Consider the following 27,528-nt stretch of genomic DNA (forward strand, 5'->3'; position numbering starts at 1 on the left):
CCCTCTGCTCAGCTCTGTTCCAATGGTTTATGTAATGAAAGCACAATAATAAATACATGTTGTGGTTCATGATGATTAGTAGAGCAAAGGTCTTTTAAAAATTCATTTACGGGATGAGGGCGTCACTGATTAGGCCTGTATTTATTGCCCATCCCTCGTTGCCCTTCAGAAGGGCAAGTCTTGTTTAATTTCAGGGTGTACCCTTTACCAAATTTACTCCATTTGCAAAGTATCTGAAATTGAAAGCAGTTTTGAACTAGTTGAATCTGTTCCCATAATGTGCCATTGTCACTTAGCATCAGCCTAGGTGCTGAGACCATTTGTGATTTGGGCATTGAACTACAGAAGTGATATTGGCAGAATTATATCAAGAGGTAACAGATGTTAATATGGTGAACATTCGTCTGGCAAAGAAGGAAGCTGGAGCTAGTCTTTCTTCAACATGGGTTTATTCACAAAACTCAGCATAACATAGGTGCAGTCTACCTCATTTCCATATAGATTCCCCACACAGGTTAAACTGGTTCTTTTATCTGTGCCCTGCCTGACCTTTCCCCAATTAGTATCAGCTGCTCTTATTCACAGCTAGAGAATACATTTGATTGTTACAGCATTTGCAACATTAACAACATGGCAACCAAAATGCATTTTGCTATTTTGTTGATGCACCACTGTCAATGTAATCTGTCGATTATTATTTTGTCTACTATATACGTACTGATTACTTTCCCTTGGCCGCAGAAAAATACTTTTCACTGTACTTCGGTACATGTGACAATAAATATCAATCAATCAATCATCTACCCTCCGTTACTGAAGGTCTAAGACACTCCGCTTTGCTAGTTGACTATTTTCCAGCCTGACACTGATTGGATGTAGGGAATCTGTGGAAAGTGATCTGACAAAGACTGTGATGAAGGGCCATGCTGCAAGGCAGAAACTATTGTTTTATAATTCCAACCATAGACAGATTTTTAAGAGAGGGAATCAAGGGTTATGGGACAAGGCGAGAAAGTGGAGTTGAGGATTATTGTATCAGATCAGTCAAGATCTCAGTGAATGGTGGAGCAGACTCGATCGGCCAATTGGCCTCCTTCTGCCCCTCTGTCGTAAGGTTTTATGATCAAATCAGTTATATTTAAGAAATGATGTTCATCTGACAATAAATATGCAGTTTACAGATTTTTACTAACTGACAATCCTGAAACCAGTTTCACATCGAAAAAGAATGTCCTATGTCTATTCTTGCAAGTGAAAGAAACAATTATTTTACATTTCATTAATAAAGATATTATGCTTTATAATACTGAAGATTAGAGATGCAATAGAATTCATGATAGAGACCAACGAGAAAAGTTATATAACAGTGGTTATGACCATTATATTGTTATACTCCAACTGCAGGTTCCATTGTCAGGCAAAAGTCTTATGAAGCAGAGATTTACAAGATGCCAAGATCATTTTATTCCAAACTCTGCAATCGCTGGCTGTCATTCATTGGTGTAAGTATTTGATAGAAATTATTCTACGGTACAAAATAGCAGCCTTTATGCCATACTTTTGGAACGGTTTACCCAAAGGCTTCACTTTTATGGAAGGCACATTTAGTTGTTTATAATAAATGCATTTATGATCCATCAAAATCTTAAGAACATGTAGAGCATGTCTTAAGAGAACCACCTTGGGACTTCCGGTGGTGGCCATGGAGTGAGAGATCGCACATAAGGTGGCTCCTGCCTGAGGCCTGGTTTTTTGGTCCTTCTTACCCGTTCTCCCCGTGTGTGCGTGGGTTTCCTCCGGGTGCTCCGGTTTCCTCCCACAGTCCAAAGATGTGCAAGTTAGGTGGATTGGCCATGCTAAATTACCCTTAGTGTCCAAAATAAAGGTTAGATGGGGTTACTGGATTACAGGGATAGGGTGGAGGTGTGGGCTTAAGTGGGGTGCTCTTTCCAAGGGCTGGTGCAGACTCGGTGGACCGAATGGCCTCCTTCTGCACTGTAAAGTCTATGAATTCAGGGGATCTATTGCGTCATTGACCGCACTGTGGTTGATAGCTATATTGGTTAAGTTCCTTTCAGCCATATTCAAAAAGCAAAGACTTGGTCACAGAGGACTTGGCAGGAGTGGCAGAGCCAATTCGGGCAGCCCTAGAGAGGGTAGAACAGCGACTGGAGGTGCAGACTGTGTTGATCCAGAAGGTGGAGGAAACGGTTGCTGACCACAAAGATCGGATTGCCTCAATGGAGGCAGAGATGCTGATGATGTCGGAGGGGAAAAATAAGCTGAAGGCCAAGATCGATGATCTGGCGAACTTCTCCAGGAGGCCGAACTTAAGGATCATAGGGCTGCCCAAAGGCATTGAGGGGACGGGAACCACAGATTATGTGGCCAAGATGTTCGAGCAGTTGGTGAGGGAGAAGGCTCATTGACTGCCCTCCTGAAGTGGACCGGGTCATTCGGTCATTGAGGAAGAAGATGAGAGCTGGGTAATCACTACGGGCGATTATAGTACGGCTCCATCAATATTTGGGCAAGGAAAAAATCCTGAGATGGGCAAGGGAGACCAGTGAATGTAGCTGGGAAGGCCATCATACTGTCCCAATCTATCAGGAGATACTAAATGAATATTTTTCATCAGTATTCACTCAGGAAAAAGAGAATGTTGTGGAGGAGAATGCTGAGACCCAGGCTATTAGAATAGATGGCATTGAGGTACGTAGGGAAGAGGTGTTAGCAATTCTGGACAGGCTGAAAATAGATAAATCCCCGGGGCCTGATGGGATTTATCCTAGGATTCTCTGGGAAGCCAGGGAAGAGATTGCTGAGCCTTTGGCTTTGATTTTTATGTCATCATTGGCTACAGGAATAGTGCCAGAGGACTGGAGGATAGCAAATGTGGTCCCTTTGTTCAAGAACAGGAGTAGAGACAACCCCGGCAACTATAGACCGGTGAGCCTCGCGTCTGTTGTGGGTAAAGTCTTGGAGGGGATTATAAGAGACAAGATTTATAATCATCTAGATAGGAATAATATGATTAGGGATAGTCAGCATGGCTTTGTGAAGGGTAGGTCACGCCTCACAAACCTTATTGAGTTCTTTGAGAAGGTGACTGAACAGGTAGACGAGGGTAGAGCAGTTGATGTGGTGTATATGGATTTCAGTAAAGCGTTTGATAAGGTTCCCCATGGCAGGCTATTGCAGAAAATACGGAGGCTGGGGATTGAGGGTGATTTAGAGATATGGATCAGAAATTGGCTAGCTGAAAGAAGACAGAGGGAGTTCAGAATGGAGTTCAGTTACAAGTGGCGTACCACAAGGATCTGTTCTGGGGCCGTTGCTGTTTGTCATTTTTATCAATGACCTAGAGGAGGGCACAGAAGGGTGGGTGAGTAAATTTGCAGACGACACTCAAGTCGGTGGTGTTGTCGACAGTGCGGAAGGATGTTGCAGGTTACAGAGGGACATAGATAAGCTGCAGAGCTGGGCTGAGAGGTGGCAAATGGAGTTTAATGTAGAGAAGTGTGAGGTGATTCACTTTGGAAGGAATAACAGGAATGCGGAATATTTGGCTAATGGCAAAATTCTTGGAAGTGTGGATGAGCAGAGGGATCTCGGTGTCCATGTACATAGATCCCTGAAAGTTGCCACCCAGGTTGATAGGGTTGTGAAGAAGGCCTATGGTGTGTTGACCTTTATTGGTAGAGGGATTGAGTTCCGGAGTCATGAGGTCATGTTGCAGCTGTACAAAACTCTGGTACGGCCGCATTTGGAGTATTGCGACAGTTCTGGTCACCTCATTATAGGAAGGACGTGGAAGCTTTGGAACGGGTGCAGAGGAGATTTACCAGGATGTTGCCTGGTATGGAGGGAAAATCTTATGAGGAAAGGCTGATGGACTTGAGGTTGTTTTCGTTAGAGAGAAGAAGGTTAAGAGGAGACTTAATAGAGGCATACAAAATGATCAGAGGGTTAGATAGGGTGGACAGTGAGAGCCTTCTCCCGCGGATGGAAATGACTAGCACGAGGGGACATAGCCTTAAACTGAGGGGTAATAGATATAGGACAGAGGTCAGAGGTAGGTTCTTTACGCAAAGAGTGGTGAGGCCGTGGAATGCCCTACCTGCAACAGTAGTGAACTCGCCAACATTGAGGGCATTTAAAAGTTTATTGGATAAGCATATGGATGATAATGGCATAGTGTAGGTTAGATGGCTTTTGTTTTTTGACTTCCCATGTCAGTGCAACATCGTGGGCCGAAGGGCCTGTACTGCGCTGTATCGTTCTATGTTCTATGACTTGGGAGCGGAGCTGGCAAAGGGAACGGCTGGATTCAACAATGCCAAAGCTGCTCTTTTTAGGAGCAAGGAGCGATTTGGCATGATGTACCCGGCTCGCTTGTGCGTCACGCATGGGGGAAGAGAACACTATTTTGATACACCAGAGGAAGCGAATAACTTTAAAAAAAAATTTGGAGTACCCAATTAATTTTTTCCAATTAAGGAGCAATTTAGCGTGGCCAATCCACCTATCCTGCACATCATTGGGTTGTGGGGGCGAAACCCACGCAAAAATGGGGAGAATGTGCAAACTCCACAGTGGCCCAGAGCTGGGAACGAACCTAGGACCTTGGCTCCATGAGGCAGCAGTGCTAAGCACTGCGTCGCAATACTGCCCTGGAGGCGAGTAACTTTATAGAGGATCACGGACTGGGAGACATTTGAGAATTCTGCGTGGATTCACCTGCATGTTTAATCTATAGCATTGCACTCAGGGCTCTGAGGCCTTGCTTGTTTAGGTTCATTGCTGTTTCCTGTTTACTTTGTTCTCTAAATGTATAGTTTTGCAGTTTTGTAATATCTGCCACCCCACGTGTGTGGTACAGGCACTCTGGGCGGGATTCTCTGACCCTGAAGCTAAGTGTTGACGCCACCGTAAACGCCGTTGCGTTTCCCGATGGCGTCAACATGGCCTCAAGATCAGCAATTTTGGCCCCTATAAGGGGTCCAGCACGGCACTGGAGCGACCCACTGAGCGCCGCGGGGTCCGCGCACGAGCAGTGGCAAGGTGCCAATGGGTGCTGTCATAATATACACCAGTATATCATGGTGCAGACACACACACTGATGGACACACAGCAAGACCAATCAACACACACAACACCGCAGCCAATCACCAGTTAGAGCACACTCACTATAAAGACAGAGGGCATCAGTTTTCCCGCTCATTCGGGATGCAGCCTCTCAGAAGGACAGAGCTTACAGCTTACAGCACAGATCTTCACCATGTGCTGAGTGCATAGACTGGTTAGGACAGGCATAGGTCTTTAGTTTAATCTAACATCGTGTTAACCCACAGTGAAAGTATGTGCAACAGTTTCTAACTTAATAAAATATTGTTGTGCTATTTTAAGTGTTGGTGGCCTGTATGTGTTCCACGGATCCAGAGCACCTAACACATCAGGCGCATACGCGGTGGCTCCCTTCTCCCCGCCGGCCCCGACGCAACATGGCGTAGGGCTAAAGGGGCCGGCGCGGACGAAAGGAGGCCCCCAGCCAGAGAGGCCGGCCCGCCGATCGGTGGGCCCCGATCGTGGACCAGGCCTCAGCGGAGGCCCCCCCCCCCCCCCCCCCGGGTCAGACCCCCCTCCCCCACACAGGCCGCCCCTGGACCCTTCCACGCCGAGGTCCCGCTGGGTAAGACCACACGTGGACGGCACCGGCGGGACTCGAGTTTTTTGTTATGGCCGTTCGGCCCATCCCGGGCTGAGAATCGGCGGGGGGTGGGGGGGCCGCGTAGAGCAGCCCCCAACCAGCGCCGCATCGACCACGGATTCTCCGCTCTGCGGAGAATTGAGTCGGCGTGGCGCGGTTCGCGCCAGTCGCAGCGATTCTCCGGCCCCGGGCTGAGAGAATCCCGCCCTGGGTATATTATAACATTTGTGTATGGTGGGATGTATGAGGGTGGGAGAGGAGGTGTGGGGATGAAGGAGTTTGGGATACAAGATTAAAGAAGCTTTGTGGGAGGGCTGTATGTGAGTCTTTTCGTAAATAAAGTTTATGTTTAGCCTCAGGTGCTGGTCCTAGCAGAAATTCTGGTTAATGGAAGTGAAGTGTTTTTCATATGGGTTGGGATAGCGAGCCTGGGGCGGTGGGATTTTCTTTGTTTGGGATGGGGGAATGGGGGGGAAGGGTGGGCTGCTGACGACGAAGATTTCTCAATGGGGTCATTGGATGAAGGGCGAGTTAGGGGCCTGGATGAGTCCGTTAGGTTTCAGGTATGGCTAATCAGGGTGGGGGTGGTGGTTGGAGCCCCCCCGACCAGATTGGTCTCCTGGAATGTGAGGGGACTGAATGGGCCGATTAAAATTTCTCTGGTGTTCGCCCATTTAAAAAGTTTGACGGCAGACTTTTTTTTGCAGGAGACTCACCTGAGGGTGAAGGACCAAACCGAGGTTGAGGAAAGATTGGGGGGGGACAAGTGTTCCATTTGGGTTTGGATACGAAGACAAGGGGGCCGTGATGATTATTAATAAGAGGGTGGCTTTTTCGGTGAGTAACACTGTGGGGGATCCCGGGGAAGATATGTGATGGTGAGTGGAATGTTGGAGGGGGTTCTTGTGGTGTTAGTGAATGTGTATGCTCCTCACTGGGATGATGTGGAATTTATCAAGAAGGTGGTGGTGAGGGTTCCAGATTTGGATATGAATTGGTTGATTATGGGACGGGATTTTAATTGTGTGCTTGACCCTAGGCTAGACCAGTCGTGCCCCAAATCCCTGAAGGTGTCAGGAGTGGTGAAGGAGATGGTTGGGTTCATGGAGCGGATGGGGGGTGTGGATCTGTGAAGGTTTGGGCACCCGAGGGTGAAGGTATTTTCTTTTTTTTCGCATGTACGCCGAGTGTACTCTCGTATCGACTTTTTTGTTATGGATAAGGCACTGCTTCCGGGGTGGTATGATCGGCATACTCGCTGATTGTCATATTGGATCATGCGCCGCATTTTGTGGATCTGTGCGTGGAGAAGGGGGGCACTCAGCGACCTCCGTGGTGGTTAGATGTGTCACTGCGGCAGAGAAGGGGGCATGTGAGAGAATTGGGGCGGCTATAGGCACGTAAGTCGAGTTCAATAAGAACAATTAGGTCTCTACCTTCACGTTTTGGGAGGTGTTGAAGGCAGTAATTATGGGGGAGCTAATCTCGATTATGGCACATAGGGAGAAGGTGGAGATGATGGAAAGACAAAAGTTGCTGGAGGCCATTTTGGTAGTGCACCGGCAGGATTCGGCCATCCCATAGGGGAAGTTGTTGAAGGGGAGGAAGAAGCTCCAGATGGAGTTTGAATTGTTGTCGACGGAGAAGGCTGTCGGCGTGCTGTCGGGTACATGAGGCATTTTATGAACATGGGGAGAAGGCTAGTGGGTTGCTGGCAGTAGGCGGCTTTGAGGGAGATTGGGCAAATAATGGACCCGGGGGTGAGGGTGGTCTCTGACCCAGGTAAGGTGAACGGGGTGTTGGAGGCCTTTTACAAGGGGCTGTATAGGTCAGAGCCCCCGGGAGGGGGGGGGCTCAGACATGAAACAGTTCTTGGATGGCTTGGACTTCCCGATATTGGAGGATGGGAAAGTGCGGGGTCTGGAGGCTCCACTTGGGTTGGAGGAGGTGATGAGGTGCATTGGTTCAATGCAGTCTGGGAAGGCTCCGGGCCAGGATGGATTCCTAGTGGAATTTAACTTCGCGATGGAGTTAGGGCCTCATCTAATGGAAATGTTCAATGATTCGTTAGCCCATTGGGAGCTTCCGCCCACATAGGCACAAGCTTTGATTTTGCTCATTTTGAAAAAGGATAAGGATCCAGAGGAGTGTGGTTCTTACCGACCGATGTCATTGCTAACTGTGGATGCAATGTTGTCAGCTAAGGGGTTGGAACGTGCCTGGAGGATTGTGTGCCTGGGGTGATGGGTGAGGACCAGACGGGGTTTGTGAAATATAAGGAGGTTATTGAATGTGGTGGTGATACCCCCGACGGGTCAGGAAACGGTGGTAAGAATTTCCATGGCGGAGAAGGCGTTTGACCGGGTTGAGTGGGAGTATCTTTTCCAGGTATTGGAGCAGTTTGGGTTTGGACTGGTGTTCATTGACTGAATTACGTTATTGTACAGGGCCCACACGGCTAGCGTTCGCACTAACGCAACAAGTTCAGGGTATTTTCGGTTACACAAGGGTACAAGGCAGGAATGTCCACTCTCCCTGTTACTTTTTTGTGCTGGCGACTGAGCCATTGGCGATGACACTTAGGGCATCGATGGACTGGAGGGGAATAGAGAGTGGAGGTATGGAACCTCGAGTCTCCCGATATGCGGAGAACTTGTTGTTAAATGTGACGTACCGATCTCTAGTGTGAGCAGGATTATGGAGGTGCTGACGAAATGTGGCTCTTTTTCGGGGTACAACTAAACGTGGGAAAATGTGAGGTGTTCCCGGTGAGTTCCAAGGTACAAAGTAAGGGCCTGGAGAAGTTGCCGTTTCGGTAGTCAGGTCGAGTTTTCAGTATCTGGGAATACGGGTGGCGCATAGCTGGTATCTGTTGCACTAGTTGAATGTGGCCAACTTGGTAGAAGGGGTGAAGGAGGATTTAAAGAGGTGAGATATCCTCCCTCTATCGCTGGCAGGGCGGATTCAAACCATGGAAATGATGATCCTTCCAAAGTTTTTGTTTATTTTCCTGCCTAAATTTGTTTTGGGAGGGTAAATAGGACAAGTCTGGCCTTTGTATGGACCGGTAGGGTGCTTTTCGGATTCAGAGAGTCTTTTTGCAGAGGGACAGACGGGCGTCGGGGTGGGGGTGGGGCGGGGGGGACATTGCTGAATTTGCTGAACTATTATTGGTTGGCGAATGTTGAGAAGTTTCAGAAATGGTTCGTGGAGGGTGCGTCGGTTTGGGGTGGATGGAGGAGGCTTCATGTATAAGGTAAAGTCTGGGACACTGGTGATGGCTCCACTTCCATTCTTGCCAGCCGAATACTCTACGAGTCCGGTGGTGGTTGCCTCGTTAAGAATTTGGAATCAGTTTTGGCAACATTTTAAGGTGGAGGCTTGTCGCTGTGGGCGCAATTTGTGGAAATCATGGGTGGGATTCTCTCAACCTAGGCCGGGCCAGAGAATCGCCGGGACGGGTGGGAACCGCGCGATGCCGCCCCGACGCCAGTACGCCGATTCTCCGCATTCCGAGGGGGATCAGGTTCAGGTACTTCAGATTAGGAATTTTGTGAGGAAGGAGCTGGCCATGTTTCCACAGTTATCTTTGTTGCTAGAAAAGATAGTGGGCTGGATTCTCCGCAGCCCTACGACAAAATCACATTTGGCGCGGGGACGGAGAATCCACTTTTACGACCGAATCGGGTCCGGTGCCCCTTCCGTGATTCTCCAGTCCCCGTAGAATCGCTCGCCTGCAATTTACACAGCACGGCTGGGGGGCCATTGCCAGAGGCCCTCCCAGAGATGCTCCAGTCCCGACCGGCCAAATTCCCGATGCCGTGATTCAAACCACGTCGGGACTCTCATGCGGCGGCTGGGGAATCAGCCCATGGCCGCCCTGGTGGGGGTGGGGGGATCAAGTACGGGGGGGGGGGGGGGCCTTATAGGTGGCCGGGGCGGCGATCGGGTGGGTTTGATGGAGCGGTGCGGGGCAGATCGTTGGGACCTTCTTTGTTTGTCCAGGTCAGCTGGCTGTGTCCGCCATCGCGTTAGGTGCAGCCGCTTAAGGCCACTGCCGTGCGCATGCGCAGACTCAGGGACGGAAGTGAGGGGGCCCGTTCGTGCAATGAAAGCTGCAAGAAGCACTCCGGGGCCCTGCCAGGCCCCTGCAGGTAGGTGAATAGGTCGTAATCATTTTCAGGAAAGTCTGGTGTGGGGACATAGCCCCATTTTTTGAGAATCCAGCCCAGTGTCTGAGGTTGCGATAGAGGAGGGCACGATTTCCGATGTTTATGGACAGTTAATGAAGAGGGAGAGGGCCCAGCTGGAGGGAGAGGGCCCCGCTGGAGATAAAGAGGAGGAGGTGTTGGGTGGTGTTTGAGGCGGGGGTTTGGAGTGAGGCCTTGCATAGGATAAACCCGACCTCCTTATGTGCGAGATTGAGCTTAATTCAATTTAATGTGATGCACTGAGCACATATGGCAAAGACGCGCGTTAATGGGTTCTTTCCGGAGCTGGAGGACAGATGTGAGTGGTGTTTAAGGGGCCAGCGAACTACACACACATGTTCTGGTCCTGTCCAAAATTGGCGATATTTTGGGAGTCCATTTGGGGATACTGTCAGGGATATTAGGGGTTAAGGTGGCCCGAACCCCTGGATGGCGATATTTGGGTTATTAGAATATCTGGGAGTGCAGGAGGGAAGAGGGGCTGACGTGTTGGCTTTTGCCTCTCTGATAGCCTGGAGAAGGATTTTGTTAGGGTGGCAGCCTCCTGAGCCGCCAAGAGCAGTAGGGTGGGTGAGTGACCTGGCGAAAATATTTACTTTTGGAGAAGATAAACAAGTTTGCCATTAGGGCTATGATGAGGGGTTCTACTCAAGGTGGAAGTTATTCATCTCTTTCTTTAAGAGTTGATCATCGTCAGCAGGAGGGAGGGGCGGGGGGGTTGTTTTGTTTTACAGTTGCAAAACGGGGCATTTGGGGTGGTATGGTAGGTGAGGTGTGTATAACGAGAATTATATAATGTTGGATTGAATGCTGTGTTTTGTATATAAAATGAAGATGTCCTGACTAAAAATATTTTCCAAAAAAAGAGCACCACCTTTCTTGTTCAATGTCGTGCTGGATTTTTGTTGAATGTGTTCTTTTCACATACTGTATCCCAAAGTTGGCTATTTTAATATTCATCCTTATCCATGAATTTTGAACAAGCTGTGCTTTAAACTTTAAATCTGTTAGGTAGATTAATGGTTAACTCTGGTCTTTATTTTACTTCTACAAGATCCTGTCAAATCTTTCAAAATATTTTTCTGAACCATTTTTGAAAACTATGCATAATTGCCTTTGGGGATTGGGTGGTTCATTGGCTTAGTTAGTACCTTGGGGACCTCTGTTTGAATACAACCCAGATTGGATTGAAAACTTCCTGTGTTTGTTGCCTGTGAAGATTCTAACTGTAATGCCTTTCACTAGTCTTGCTTTGGCATGCGGGTCATGATGTAAAATTACTAATTTTGCTTCTCTTATATAGTTTGCAAAAGCAACTAACATAGTGAACAAAATTACAATGATAGTTTGGTGAGGGGTGTAGGTCTAGCTTTCTGGTTCAAACTGCATTTTAAAAATGACTTGTTGGGATAAAACACACAAGTTTCACCAGGGAGGTGGACATTTTTTAAAATCTGAATTGAAGTGGGAATTAGGGAAAATCCCACCCTCGGTGTATGTGAGGAGTGTTGACTCTGAAAAAAGTTAATAAACTCTCTCAGCAAGGACCAGCTTTGTGACTTAGTTTTGACTTTGCCAACCATCATTGATCCTATTAACACCCTGGAATGTTGGCCATTTGAGAATTGAGAAAACAAGACCTGGCCAGGATGTTTTTCAGCCACTTCTGTCCAGTCCATCAAAATTGATTTTGTAGGAGTTTTGCCTGAAAGCCTGGAAACCTGAATTCAAGAAGGATACTAATGTTTGTTCAATGGCCCTCATATTGAATCCAGAAGATGTGAAGACATTGCTGATGGAATTTATCTAGAACTATTATGTGTCGCTGATCTTCTTCAGCAGTCCTTTGGGGCCAAAGACGACCTGCTTCCACACTAAAAATAAGGTCTCAGGTGACCGGGGCGTCCCAACGGATGGGGTTCCCAGGTTGCCACATGTTCCTTTTGCTGTCACTGATATTCACTCTAGATCTTATTATGGGCCAGGGTTTAGAGAACACCAAAGTATATCATGGAGTTCACCTGACCCACAACTTTTAATAGATTTTGGTTATGGGGAGCACAAGGGCCCACTTTACAGGTGTGATGCAACAGAGATCTAAAATATGTTTAAACAAAAACAATGTTTATTCTATGAATCCAGATAACATTTTACAAACACACAGTTTGTAAATCTTATCAACTACCAACACCGATAATCCCCACAGATACAATACTCTATAGGTAACCCTTAATAACTTACCGAACAACATCCATAAGTCAAAAACCCTTTTTAACAAAGACAGTAGGTTCGCATTTCTAACAGAAATAGGTATTACTTTGAAATCATCAAGTCATCTGGAAACATTCTTTAGTAGGCAGAGAGAGAGAGAGACCTAAACATCTCCTTGGTTTGAATGCAGCTCCCCAACAGAAAATGAAACTAAAACTCAGAGCCAAAAAACAGCTTCCAGCTCAAACCCAAAGTATAAAGCCAGAAACACAGCTCAGCTCCACCCACACAATGGCATCACTGCAGCTGTTTGACAAACACACTTTCTTAAAGGGACCCTCACATTACAGTCTCACTGCAGTGCAAGAATGTGGTGATAACAACTGTTCTGTACACTAGGACTTCTGTTGATTTTTGGAGGTCTTTGTTTTCAAACATTCGCTGCTATAGTTTGTAGAAAGCTGAGCTGGCATAGCTGATCTGGTGTTGGGTTTCCTCATCAATGGTGGCCCTTTGAGAAAGCTGGTTGCCAAGGTATGGGAAATGCACAGTATATTCCAGAGCCTCTCCTTCTACATATATAGCAGGTGGAATATTTAGCTGACCAGGTGTGGGTTAATATGAATTTGTTTTGGCAATATTTAAGAACAGGCCGTGTCTTTGTGTGTGCAGAATTGAAGAGAGAGTGGATTGCTACTCTGGTGCTGGGTGGGTAATGACACTGCAGTCATCCGCTAATTGTAGATCATGTATGCCCATTGAAGCCAGCTGAGTTTTCACACGGAAGTGACTTAAGTTTAAAGAATTTTCCATCTAGGTGGTATTTAATACTGATACCAGAAGGCAGTTGAACTTTGATGAGGTAAATAGCCACTGTCAGGTAGATTGTAAATAGTATGGGGACTGTCGAGCAGCCTTGCTTGACCCCGGACGGACTTTGAGGGCTTTTGTTTCAGAACTCCCACTCAAGACTACTGCAATCTATTATAATGAAGCTATGGCAGGATTGTAGTGAGGTTTCTTGGACATCCAGATATTTGGAGCATAATCCACAAACCTCATGGCTTACTGAGCCAAATGTTTTTGGCCATCTTCCTGACTCCCCTTGTCTAAGTCAAGGTCAGGGAATGGCAAGGAGAACCAATTGAGTCCAATTGAGCTCCTTTTCTTTCCAATTAATGGGTCTCATGGTGCCATCACTGGCTTACAACCAGGGCAGGAAGGGCCGTAGACTACGTGGGGAAGCTGTTCATGAGACCATAAGATATAGAAGCAGAATTAGGCCACTCGGCCCATTGAGTCTGCGCTGCCATTCAATCATGGCTGATATTTTTCTCATCCCCATTCTCCTGCCTTCTCCCCATAACCCCGATCTCCTAATTGATCAAAAACCTATCTATCTCTGTTTTAAAGACACTAATGATTTGGCCTCCACAGCCTTCTGCGGCAAAGAGTTCCACAAATTCACCACCCTCTGGCTGAAGAAATTCCTCCTCATCTCTGTTTTAAAGGGTCGTCCCTTTAGTCTGAGATTGTGTCCTCTGGTTCTAGATTTTACTACAGGTGGAAACATCCTCCCCACGTCCACTCTATCCAGGCCTTGCAGTATCCTGTAAGTTTCAATAAGATCTCCCCTCATCCTTCTAAACTCCAATGAGTACAGACCCAGAATCCTCAACCAATCCTCATACGACAAGCTGTTCTTTCCAGGGACCATTCTTGTGAACAGTGGGAGAATTGGACACCCTGCGGCGCATGGAGGGCCCCCTTGGTGGGAAGGGCTGGCCCTGCTGAAAGAACCCCCTACTTGGGTAAAGATCCATCCTCTCCCTTTCACTTGAGCCTGCACAATGAACCTGACCAAATTGTCTGTACACTGGAGCCTCCTCCACGTGGCTGATCTGGGGCCTTCTGTTGTACCAGCCATCACTCTTGTTGTCACTGCTGGAACTGAAAAGCTAACCATTCTCTGATTGGCCAGCAGCTCTTCGAGGTGGGATCTCTGCCCTTAAAGGCGTGGAAATATGATCAAAAGCAGTTAACTAGCTCATTGTCATTGAATTCTGTCAGGGCTTTTTAAAATGGTCATGGCACTTAAATTCAGCCCTGTATTTCCGTCACTTCCTGATCAATAATTCCTGTTAATCTGAAAATGTCCTCATTACTTCCTGGAAAAGCAATTCTCACTTCCAGGAGAGAGTCAATGAATTCTTGCATTGACATAAAATTGTTTAGGATATTTCTTAGTTGCCCTATAATGCAAGGGATTATAAGAACATAAGAACTAGGAACAGTAGTAGGCCATCTGGCCCCTCGAGCCTGCTCCGCCATTTAATGAGATCATGGCTGATCTTTGTGGACTCAGCTCCACTCTCCGGCCCGTACACCATATCCCCGAATCCCTTTATTCTTTAGAAAGGCATCTATCTTTTTCTTAAAAACGTTTAAAGAAGGAGCCTCAACTGCTTCACTGGGCAAGGAATTCCAGAGATTCACAACCCTTTGGGTGAAGAAGTTCCTCCTAAACTCCGTCCTTAATCTACCTCCCCTTATTTTGAGGCTATGCCCCCTAGTTCTGCTTTCCCCGACCAGTGGAAACAACCTGTCCACATCTATCCTATCTATTCCCTTCATAATTTTATATGTCCCAATAAGATCCCCCCGCATCCTTCTAAACTCCAATGAGTAGAGTCCCAGTCTACTCAACCTCTCGTCATAATCTAATCCCCTCAACTCTGGGATCAACCTAGTGAATCTCCTCTGCACTCCCTCCAGTGCCAATATGTTCTTTCTCAGGTAAGGAGACCAAAACTGAACACAATACTCCAGATGCGGCCTCACCAACACCCTATACAGTTGCAGCATAACCTCACTAGTCTTGAACTCCATCCCTCTAGCAATGAAAGACAAAACTCGATTAGCCTTCTTAATCACCTGTTGCACCTGCACACCAACTTTTTGCGACTCGTGCACAAGCACACCCAGGTCCCTCTGCACAGCAGCATGTTTTAACATCTTACCGTTTAAATAATAATCCATTCTGCTGTTATTCCTCCCAAAATGGATAGCCTCACACTTGGCAACATTGAATTCCATCTGCCAGACCCTAGCCCATTCACCTAACCTATCCAAATCCTTCTGCAGACTTCCGGTATCCTCTGCCCTTTTTGCTTTACCACTCATCTTAGTGTCGTCTGCAAACTTCGACACATTGCACTTGGTCCCCAACTCTAAATCGTCTATGTAAATTGTGAACAACTGCGGGCCCAACACTGATCCTTGAGGGACCCCACTAGTTACAGGTTGCCAACCAGAGAAACACCCATTTATCCCCACTCTCTGCTTTCTGTTAGTTATGCAGTGCACTCCATTTTGGCTGCCCCAAAGGTTTGTCACCATCATCCATGATGACATGCAAGCCATGATCCTGACCAACGGATCTACCACAGACCCAATTCCTGTTGGACTGGGGTCAAGCAAGGCAGTGTCAGCGCATTGATGCACTTCTCGATCTTCCTTGCCGCAATGCTCCATCTCACTCTCAGCAAGCTCCCCACTGCAGTGGAGCTAAACTACAGAACAAATAGAAATCTATTCAACCTCCACCTCCTGCAGGCCAGATCCAAGGTAATCCCATGCTCTGATAATGCTTGCATCTGCGCACACACAGAGGCCGAGCTCTAAGCAATCATCAACACCTTCGCTGAGGCGTATGAGAGCATGGTCCTTACACAAAACATCTGGAAGACAAAGGTCCTCTACCACCTTGCTCCTGCCACATAGCAGTGCGCCAAATTTATCAAAGTCCACAACGAGATCTCGGACAACGTGGACCATTTTCCTTATCTTAGGAGCCTGCTGTCAACAAGGGCAGACATTGACAATGAAGTTCAAAACTGACTTAAGTTTGCCAGCACAGCATTTAGTCACCTGAGGAAGAGAGTGTTTGAAGACCAGGATCTCAGTCCCGGCACCAAGCTCATGGTCTACAGTACAGTAGTGATACCTACCCTTTTTGCATCAGAGATATGGGGCGGGCTTCTCAGATGACCCGTCGGGTCAGAGAATCGGCGGGGGGCGGCGTGAATCCCGCCCTCACCGGCTGCCGAATTCTCTGGCGCCGGGGATTTGGCGGGGGCGGGAATTGTGCCGCGCTGGTCGGCAGCCGCTGGCAGCAGCCCCCCTGACAATTCTCCGGCCCGCGATGGGCCGAGTGGCCGCGCGTTTACAGCCGGTCCCGCCGGCGTAAATTACAACAGGTACTTACCGGCGGGACCTGGCTCTGTGGGTGGCCTCCGGGGTCCTCGGGGGGGCGGGGAAGGATCTGTCCCTGGGAGGTGCCCCCATGGTGGCCTGGCACGCGATTGGAGCCCACTGATCTGCGGGCAGGCCTGTGCCGTGGGGGCACTCGATTCCTCCGCGTCGGCTGCTGTAACAGTCCACGATGGCCGACGCGGTGATGAACCCCCCTGCGCATGCGCTGGGATGATGCCAGCACATGCTGGTGCTCCTGCGTATGCGCCAACTCGTGCCGGCCGGCGGAGACCCTTCGCCGCCAGTTGGCGTGGTGCCAAGCCCCTTCCGCGCCGGCCGGCACGGCGCAAACCACTCCGCCGCCGGCCTAGCCCCTGAAGCTGCGGAGGATTCCGCACCTTTGTGGCGGCCCGACGCCGGAGTGGTTCACGCCACTCCTTCGCGCTGGAGTTGCCCATCCCGCTGGTTTGCGGAGAATCCCGCCTATGGATTATGTACAGCAGACACCTCAAAGCCCTGGAGAGGTATGACCAGCACCGCCTCTAAGATCCTGAAAACCCATCAGCAAAATGGGCGCACCGACATCAGTGTTCTCGCTCAGGCCAACATCTCCAGCATTGAAGCAATGACCACATTCAATCAGCTCCTCCGGGCAGTCCACATGGTCCACATGCCTAACATGATACTATCAAACAAGCACTCTGCTCTGAGCTTCAACTGGAAAGCAAGCTCCAGGAGGACAGAGGTACCCCTTCAAGGATCACCCTCAAAGACTCCATGAAAAAGTACAACATTCCCACCGATACCTGGGAATCCCTGGCCCAAGACCACCCGAAGTGGAGGAAAAGCATCCGGGAAGAAACTGAACACCTTGAATTTCATCATCAAGAGCAAACTGAAGCCAAGCGCTGACAGTGAAAAGAGTGCATGGCAACCCAGGCAGCCCACCCACTCGCTCCTCCAACCATCCTCTGTCCCACTGTGACAGAGACTGTAGTTCGCTCATTGGATTCCTCAGTCACCTGACAACCCATTTTTAGCCTGAAAGCAGGTTACCCTCAACTCCAAGGGACTACCTAACAAGAAGAAACCCCATACTATATGCTGTCGGTTCCTTTGAAGGGCCATACTATTTCTTTGTCTTGCTACTGTTGTGTTATGTACTCTAGGATAACACAGGCTGCAACTGGATGCAGCTTTAACCAAAAGATACTCCAGACCTTGAAGTTAGTTCAATCTGATTTATTGAACTAGTAGCACAGTTAGCACAGTTCTCTATGAGTTGGACTCTCTGCTAACCTAAGTGTGGTTACTCTGTCTGACTGAACCAGACTAGCTCTTAGCCACGTGCTGGAGGTGTGATACTGTAAATACACCCTGACTCACTCTGTAGATGTTCATCAGTGGAAAGAGGCGGAGTGTGAGTGCCTCGTGCCTTTTATAGTAAGATACCACCCCTGAGTGTCCTGCCTGCTCATTGGTCATGTCCTGTTCTCTGTGTTCATTAGCTGCCTGTCTGTGCCTGTCTGCATATCATGACAACTACTAGCCCAGATTCTCTCATTGAAGCCTCCTATGATTTCACTGATCAATACCTTTAGATTTTCGTTTCTGACAAGGCAGAATGTCTCAAGTTGGTGGTATGCTCTATTTCTGAACAGCAAGATTGGATAGTAAGGAATGTATGTGGAGAAACAATGATTGCTACCCCAATCATAAATAAAATTGGTCAAAGTTGAACAGCAATCTGTATGTCGGATTGATCCTCTGGGGTCATGAAGCATTTTACTGCATGTCAAACTGGAAAATGTTAGAAAATGATGTAATGTACGACATCCATGAGGCGTTTTTGCTTTTATTTTGTATGTTTGCGTGAGAAAGTATAATTATTTATAGGAAATACTATAAATTACTTGTATGTCCAATTTCAGTGCGAGGTGTTGATTAAATATTGGTGATCTTGTCATGTTGATCTTCTTTACGTATTTAGAATTGTTGCAACACAAAATCTAAACTAGCTGGATAAATACAAAACGGTATTTACCCTATAATGCGAGGAAGACTCTTCTTGTTGAGATTAAGCCTTTATCAAATAATTTTAGTTGTAAACACTGTCTGTATATCTTTTCAGAGAAAATGCATAGCATTGTATGTACGAAAAAGGCTTATTTTTCTTTGAATGCATATTTCACGTATCTTCAATTTTTTTATCACGGTTCCCTAAAAAGCATTGTGTAATTGGCTCAACTATTTCCGTGAAGAGTTAATTGGGACAAAAATTGTAATCATGCGTTTAATTTCTGCAAATAACTTGAATGTCTGCATAAATATTAGTGATGCTTCGAGACATACTTCTATAAAAAGTTACATCCTAAGATTGCATCCTAAGGAGGCATATGACGTACATAAACAACTGGGATCAAGTGGATCCCTTGAAGAGTATAGAGATTGTCGAAATAGAGTTAAGAGGGAAATCAGGAGGGCAAAAAGGGGACATGAAATTGCTTTGGCAAATAATGCAAAGGAGAATCCAAAGAGCTTCTACAGATACATAAAGGGAAAAAGAGTAACTAGGGACAGAGTAGGGCCTCTTAAGGATCAACAAGGACATCTATGTGCAGAGCCACAAGAGTTGGGTGAGATCCTGAATGAATATTTCTCATCGGTATTCACGGTGGAGAAAGGCATGGATGTTAGGAAACTAAGGGAAATAAATAGTGTCTTGAGAAGTGTGCATATTATAGAGGAGGAGGTGCTGGAAGTCTTAAAGCGCATCAAGGTAGATAAATCCCTGGGACCTGATGAAATGTATCCCAGGATGTTGTGGGAGGCTAGGGAGGAAATTGCGGGTCCCCTAACAGAGATATTTGAATCATCGGCAGCCACAGGTGAGGTGCCTGAAGATTGGAGAGTAGCGAATGTTGTGCCCTTGTTTAAGAAGGGCAGCAGGGAAAAGCCTGGGAACTACAGACCGGTGAGCCTAACGTCTGTAGTAGGTAAGTTGCTAGAAGGTATTCTGAGAGACAGGATCTACAAGCATTTAGAGAGGCAAGGACTGATTCGGGGCAGTCAGCATGGCTTTGTGCGTGGAAAATCATGTCTCACAAATTTGATTGAGTTTTTTGAGGGGGTGACCAAGAAGGTAGATGAGGGCAGTGCAGTAGACGTTGTCTACATGGACTTTAGCAAAGCCTTTGACAAGGTACCGCATGGTAGGTTGTTGCAGAAGGTTAAAGCTCACGGGATCCAGGGTGAGGTTGCCAATTGGATTCAAAATTGGCTGGACGACAGAAAACAGAGGGTGGTTGTAGAGGGTTGTTTTTCAAACTGGAGGCCTGTGACCAGTGGTGTGCCTCAGGGATCGGTGCTGGGTCCACTGTTATTTGTGATTTATATTAATGATTTGGATGAGAATTTAAGAGGCATGGTTAGTAAGTTTGCAGATGACACCAAGATTGGTGGCACAGTGGATAGTGAAGAAGGTTATCTAGGATTGCAACGGGATCTTGATCAATTAGGCCAGTGGGCCGACGAATGGCAGATGGAGTTTAATTTAGATAAATGTGAGGTGATGCATTTTGGCAGATCGAATCAGGCCAGGACCTACTCAGTTAATGGTACGGCGTTGGGGAGAGTTATGGAACAAAGAGATCTAGGAGTACAGATTCAAAGCTCCTTGAAGGTGGAGTCGCAGGTGGACAGGGTGGTGAAGAAGGCATTCGGCATACTTGGTTTCATTGGTCAGAACATTGAATACAGGAGTTGGGACGTCTTGTTGAAGTTGTACAAGACATTGGTACGGCCACACTTGGAATACTGTGTGCAGTTCTGGTCACCCTATTATAGAAAGGATATTATTAAACTAGAAAGAGTGCAGAAAAGATTTACTCGGATGTTACCGGGACTTGATGGTTCGAGTTATAAGGAGAGGCTGGATAGACTGGGACTTTTTTCCCTGGAGCGTAGGAGGCTTAGGGGTGATCTTATAGAGGTCTATAAAATAATGAGGGGCATAGATAAGGTATGCAACATCTTTTCCCAAAGGTAGGGGAGTCTAAAACTAGAGGGCATAGGTTTAAGGTGAGAGGGGAGAGATTCAGAAGGGCCCAGAGGGGCAATTTCTTCACTCAGAGGGTAGTGAGTGTCTGGAATGTGCTGCCAGAGGTAGTAGTAGAGGCGGGTACAATTGTGTCTTTTAAAAAGCATTTAGATAGTTACATGGGTAAGATGGGTATAGAGGGTTATGGGCCAAGTGCGGGCAACTGGGACTAGCTTAATGGTAAAAACTGGGCGGCATGGACTGGTTGGGCCGAAGGGCCTGTTTCCATGCTGTAAACTTCTATGATTCTATGATTGCTCTTTGTGTGCATAATTGGGCAAAGTCAGGTTAAAACACTGCATTTTCTTAACTGATTTTATTTCATTGTTTTTTCATAGGCAATAGTGTCCATTGTAATCATGTTTGTGATCCATTGGATTTATGCCTTAATTAATATTGCTGTGGCATTTTTCATCTACATTTATATTGGACAAATGAGTCCAGGACTTCCACCCGGTGAGTATATTTAATAAATTGGATACATTGGTTTTTTTAACATATTGCAAATTTCATTATTATCTTGCAATTCTTTGTGTTTCTTGTGCAATTAAAAGATTATAAGATAGTAGGAAATGGGAGCAGCAGTAAGCTATTTGGCCCATCGATCTTGCTCCACCATTCAACAAGATCGTGGCTGATCTGATTGTGGCCTGACTTCACTCTCCTAACCCATAATCCTTGACTCCCTGGTAGGTCAACAAATCTGTCTAACTCAGCCTTGAATATGTTCAATGACACAACCTTCATTGCTCTGTGGGGAAGAGTCCAATTATAGCAAAGGCTAGATTATATTCTAATGTAATTGGATCTTTTACACAACATTATATGATCAGAAGCAATGATGTAGATAGCCTTGCTAATTTCACTATGTCTGGAGTCATTTTCCAACTTGCCGCTGTTGGTGGAGAGCTCACCTGCCGCCTAGCATAGCAGACTTTCAGGCATGTGCTAATTTTAAATGGTTGAAAAATAATCCGTAGACTTGAAGTTTTAACATGTGTTCCTCAGCGTACAATGTTCCTTGCTGGGAGCACGAAGTCTAAAATTACCCTCTATGTGGATGGTGTCATAAAATGCTGAGTTGGTGCATTTAACTTAAACTTGTTACATGGCTAGTCTTCTATCACCTTAATTCTATTTCCATCTTTTTATTTTTCTCCAAATCAATTCAAGGTGACTTCAAATGAAGGCTTTGTTTGTCCTGTAGGATGTAGGGGGAAGGATGTTGTTTCAAATCCTGCATGTCAAGAGCAATTGTCAGTGTTTCAATCGCAAAAACTATTTAACTTAATTGCAAATAATAAAGGATTTAAAATCTACCCCGAGTTATTAAAACGATTACACGGTTAGCTGTAACAGTTCGTTTTTTTGTGAAAGTTCTCGTTCATATTGTTCCATGTAATGATCATATTATACTGTAATCCCTTCAAATGCTCTCACTTTAGCACACATTCAAATTTGAATCACATGATTCATCTTCAGTCTCTGATCGGTGACCTGGCAGCAATTACTGTTTAAATGTGTTGAGTAGAGCTTCTGGGCGGCACGGTAGCACAGTGGTTAGCACGGTGGCTTCACAGCTACAGGGTCCGAAATTCGATTCCCAGCTTGGATCACTGTCTGGGTGGAGTCTGCACGTTCTCCGCGTGTCTGCGTGGGTTTCCTCCGGGTGCTCTGGTTTCTTCCCACAGTCCAAAGATGTGCAGGTTAGGTGGATTGGCCATGCTAAATTGCCGTTAAGTGTCCCAAAAAGGTTGGGAGGGTTTGCTGGGTTACTGGGATGGGGTGGAGGTGTGGGCTTAGGTGGGGTGGTCTTTCCAAGGGTCAGTGCAGCCTCGATGGGCCGAATGGCCTCCTTCTGCACTGTAAATTCTATGTTCGTCCTCTATGTCTATGTTCAATAGCACTCGCGTTATTAGAATAAATCTTCTGTGACTCCATGCTGCCAAAGGGATAATTCACTTCAGGATGAAGATTGTATGGTCAGGTGCAGGTTCACTTGCCCTGTCTGAACTTTCCAAACCTAATTTCCTGAAGTTCAAAAGCAAAATGCTGCAGATGCCGGAAATCTGAAATAAAAATGGAAAATGCTGAAAAGACTCAGCAGATCTGTCAGCATCTGTGAGACCGAAACATTGTTAATGCTTTGGCTCTGTGGCATGAAGGTGCAATTTGAACTATTCAAGCAAGTTGCTTGACCAGCTAATGTGGGTCTTTTTAAATAGTGAATGAAAAAGTATGGTCCCACGCAAAAACTTCAAAAGTTAGAACAAGGCTCTGTCCACAGTATCACAGAATTGTTATGGTGCAGGAGGAGGCCATTTGGCCCACCGTGTCTGTACCAGCTCTCCAAACCAGCATCATCACTTAGTGTCATTCCCCTGCCTTTTCGTCATACGCCTGCATAATGTGAATTCTATTCACTAGACATAATGTAGATTCTATTCACTAGACTCACCAAAAGAAGTAGATGCATTGGGCTATAGCCAGTGAGCCCTGATGAGCAGGTCTTCAGTTGTTGTTTGATTGCATTAAATTGTGTTCCCCCTTGTAAAAGGATCAAGAACGAGAGGGCACTGATTTAATTTGCAAAAGAAGCAAATATGATGTGAGAAAAATATATATATAATTTTTTTAATATTATTTTAGAGTAGCCAATTCATTTTTCCAATTCAGGGGCAATTTAGTGTGTTCAATCCACCTACCTTGCACATCTTTGGGTTGTGGGGGCGAAACCCTCTCAAACACGGGGAGAATGCAAACTCCACACGGAGAGTGACCCAGAGCCTGGATCGAACCTGGGACCTCGGCGCCGTGAGACTGCAGTGCTACCACTGCGCCACCGTGCTGCCCGAGAAAAATATTTTTTCACAAAACAAGTAGTTCAGGACTGGAATGCACTGCCTAGAAGTGTGGTACAGGCAGGTTCAATTCATAGAATCATAGACTCCCGACAGTGCAGAAGGGGGCCATTGAGTCTGCACTGACTCTTTGAAAGACCACCTTATTTAAGCCCAATCCCCCGCCCTATTCCTGCTACCCCACCCGAAGGAGCAATTTAGCACGCCCAAAATCACCTAACCTTTGGACTGTGGGTGGAAACCAGAGCACCCGGAGGAAACCCATGCAGAAACAGGGAGAATGTGGAAATTCCACAGACACAGTCACCTGAGGTCAGAATCTAACCCGGATCCCTGCCGCCGTGAGGCAGCAGTGCTAGCCACTGTGCCACCCGTGAGGCATTCAAGACGGCATTCAATGATTACTTGAATAAAACAATGTGCAGAGGCATGGGGAAAAGGCAAGAGAATGACATTAATGCTCATTTGGAGACTTGGTGCAGACACAAATGAGCCAAAAAGCTTCCATTTGCGCCACTACAATTCTGTGAACCACAAATTCCTGCATAGGTGTATTTTGCTTGCAGAGATTTTTCAGGACTATATGATGCAGCCTCCATTATTCCATTTCTGACAGTTCTTCACTTACTTAATGTGTTCCCCATTAGAAATGTTGCAAGCCTGTTCCAATGGGCAGTGCTATGAGACTCTGGATGTAGGTCTGCAGCTATGCCAACAACAGCTTGAGCCATGTATGGCAATTCTGCATCAAGCATTATCTTCTAGGAATTAGGACACTAAAAGATTTGTTTCTTAGGCGTCAGTTTGCAGGATTGAAGGAGCTGGGAGCAAAGTATGGGCTGGCGCAGGGGGAAATATTTAGATTCATGCAGGTTCGAGACTTTACCAGGAAGGAGATGCAGAGATTCCTGGTAGAGCCGGCCTCCACATTGCTGGAGGAGGTGCTGACGACAGGGGGACTGGAGCAGGGGGTAATGTTGGCGGTTTCTGGGGCTAATTTGGAATAGGATAAGGCGCTGCTGGATGGGATCAAGGCAAAGTGGGAGGAAGAGTTGAAAATGAAATGAAATGAATGAAATGAAATGAAAATCGCTTATTGTCACAAGTAGACTTCAAATGAAGTTACTGTGAAAAGCCCCTAGTCGCCACATTCCGGCACCTGTTCGGGGAGAGGCTGCTACAGGAATGGGAGAGGGTATGGAGGAGGGGTTCTGATGTGAGGTGTGCCTGGAGGGTGAACGCCTCCACCTTGTGCGCGAGGTTGGGGCTGATACACCTGAAGGTGGTATATAGAGCGCACCTTACAAGGGCGAGGATGTGCTGGCTCCTTGAGGACGCAGATGTTGTAGCCTTCACCTCGTTGATCACCAAAGGCGGATCCTGTTGGGATGGATATCAACCTCTCCATCCTGTGCCCTGGCGTGGCAGGGGGACCTGCTGGAATTCTTGTCTCTTGAGAAGGTCAAATTTGAACTGAGGGGAAGGATGGAAGGGTTCTACAATTCATGGCCGTTATTCATTGTGCACTTTCAAGAATTCGATTACATCGAACATTAGGGAGATGGTTGGGAGAGTTGGGGGGAGGGGGACTGTGTGTGTTAATGGTGACTATGAGTGATTCCTGGGGCGAAATTCTCCCCCAACGGCGCGATGACCGCCAACTGGCGCCAAAAACGGTGTCAATCAGACGGGCATCGCGCCGGCCCAAAGGTGCAGAATGCTCCGCATCTTTGGGGGCCGAGCCCCAACATTGAGGGGCTAGGCCGACGCCGGAGGGATTTCCGTCCCGCCAGCTGGCGGAAATGGCGTTTGTTGCCCCGCCAGCTGGCGCGGAAATGCGGCGCATGCGCGGGAGCATCAGAGGCCGCCGACAGTTTCCCGCGCATGCGCAGTGGGGAGAGTCACTTCCTCCTCCGCCATGGTGGAGACCGTGGCGGAGGCGGAAGGGAAGGAGTGCCCCCACGGCACAGGCCCGCCCGCGGATCGGTGGGCCCCGATCGCGGGCCAGGCCACCGTGGGGGCACCCCCCGGGGTCAGATCGCCCCGTGCCCCCCCCCAGGACCCCGGAGCCCGCCCACGCCGCCTGGTCCCACCGGTAAATACCAGCTTTGATTTACGCCGGCGGGACAGGCAATTCTCCATTCGGGCCGGAGAATTGAGCGGGGGTCCCGCCAACCGACGCGGCCTGATTCCCGCCCCCGCCCAATCTCCGGTACCAGAGACTTCGGCGGGGGCGGGGGCAGGATTCACGGTGGCCAACGGCCATTCTCCGACCCGGCGGGGGGTCGGAGAATGACGCCCCTGATTCTTTTTTGTTATTTGTTTATGTTAGCATGCGGGCTAATGTTTGGGGGTTTGGTGGGAGGATGGGATCGTTGTTATTGATATGGGGATTGACATTGCATTCAACACTGATTATTGTTTATTGTTGGTGGGCGTAAATTTGGGAGAAAATGTGAGAACGGAGGAGAATAATTTTTTTTTTTAAAAACAGCATCTTCTATATTTCTTAACAATTTGTTCACTCCTTTGTGGGGCCAGGCTTCAATGGGAATATGCGTGGCCACTTTGAGAGGAAACTATTTCGATCAAACCTTTCTATTACCCTTTCACTGATGCTAGGGAATGCAGACGGAAGGCTTGTGGGGTTGTGAGAATAGTGCTGCTCCAGTGTGGTTGAAGAATGTTATTTCTACATACATACATAGATATATGGAAGATAGGAGCGTCCCTGGCGATTCTCCGACCTGGTGCGAGCTCGGAGAATCCCGCCCCTGATGTTTTCTGTAGTCAGTAGCAAATGAGGGGTTCTGTCACTGGCCTTGGTGAAAGCTGTTGAGAAAGGTTTAGTGAATTCTGTACCATGTATTTCACCTTTCCCAAATGTCACTTGAATTCCTGGCACCAGCTTTAGGGGATTTCTACCATTTGGCAATAATGGTGCCACCAACAGGCTAAGCAACCAATCACATTGAAGAATTCTGACAGACAGTAAAACTGAGAGGTGACAAGTAGATTTTATTACACACAGAGCACATCAGCCTTTGCATTTTCACACGTTTTATAGTTATTGGAGTGAAGATGTGGATGAAGATAGAAGCTGAAATATCATAAACTTTAAAAAAAAGGAATTTCGTTATTTTCAAAATCTATGGAATCTTTTATCATGGAATGGAGAAATTTGACATTCTACAAATGTAGAATAATTTTTAGAGCCAGAGAAGTTTTCCAATTAAGGGGCAATTTAGTGTGGCCATCAACCTAACCTGCACATCTTTGGGTTATGGGGGTGAGACCCATGCGGGCATGGGGAGAATGTGCAAACTCCACATGGACAGCGACCCAGGGCCGGGATTGAATCCGGATCCTCGGCGCTGTGAGGCAGAAGTGCTAACCACTGCACCACCGTACTGCCCGAATACAGACAGAGAAATTGTTCACTAATTATGACCCATTTGGCCATTAGAAAAACAGTTTCATTTTACTTCACTAATGCATAATGTTTTCAAGGGTTTTACAGTGCCAATAGTATGAAGCGAACAAGTTCACAACCTGAAAAGCACATCCTGCGGAGGTACAGAGAATCACCGACAGCAACTTCAAGATTTCTATGTTTAACAGTGTTTGATAGTGGGCAGCACGGTAGCATTGTGGATAGCACAATTGCTTCATAGCTCCAGGGTCCTAGGTTCGATTCCGGCTTGGGTCACTGTCTGTGCGGAGTCTGCACATCCTCCCCGTGTGTGCGTGGGTTTCCTCCGGGTGCTCCTGTTTTCTCCCACAGTCCAAAGATGTGCAGCTTAGGTGGATTGGCCATGATAAATTGCCCTTAGTGTTCAAAATTGCCTTTAGTGTTGGGTGGGGTTACTGGGTTATGGGGATAGGGTGGAGGTGTTGACCTTGGGTAGGGTGCTCTTTCCAAGAGCCGGTGCAGACTCGATGGGCCGAATGGCCTCCTTCTGCACTGTAAATTCTATGAAACTGTGCATTTACAGATGCCAGATGTTGCTGTCCATTTCATAGAGACATAACAGCAAATGCTGACAGTTTTGCCATTATTACGACCATAAAATCCAGATTATTGAAAATATGTTGAGATTAAGAAGACATGATCCACTCAATTGTTCATTTTATTCGGTGCTCTGCATGCTAAACATAACAAGTTCAACCAATTTGCAATT

General features: G+C 47.1%; 1 protein-coding gene across 3 annotated transcripts in view; it reads left to right on the forward strand.

Moving 5' to 3' along the window:
• slc12a8 (solute carrier family 12 member 8) overlaps nucleotides 1-27,528 on the forward strand; it is a 311,686-nt gene that overhangs the window by 269,335 nt on the left and 14,823 nt on the right. For all 3 annotated transcript variants that reach the window (XM_072473246.1, XM_072473254.1, XM_072473240.1), the window contains 2 exons: nucleotides 1,405-1,502; nucleotides 20,825-20,942. In XM_072473246.1, the coding sequence (XP_072329347.1) occupies nucleotides 1,405-1,502; nucleotides 20,825-20,942 (216 nt within the window). The remainder of the gene's footprint in view (nucleotides 1-1,404; nucleotides 1,503-20,824; nucleotides 20,943-27,528) is intronic.

Source organism: Scyliorhinus torazame, chromosome 2 (genome assembly GCF_047496885.1).
Source record: "Scyliorhinus torazame isolate Kashiwa2021f chromosome 2, sScyTor2.1, whole genome shotgun sequence".
NCBI lineage: Eukaryota > Metazoa > Chordata > Chondrichthyes > Carcharhiniformes > Scyliorhinidae > Scyliorhinus > Scyliorhinus torazame.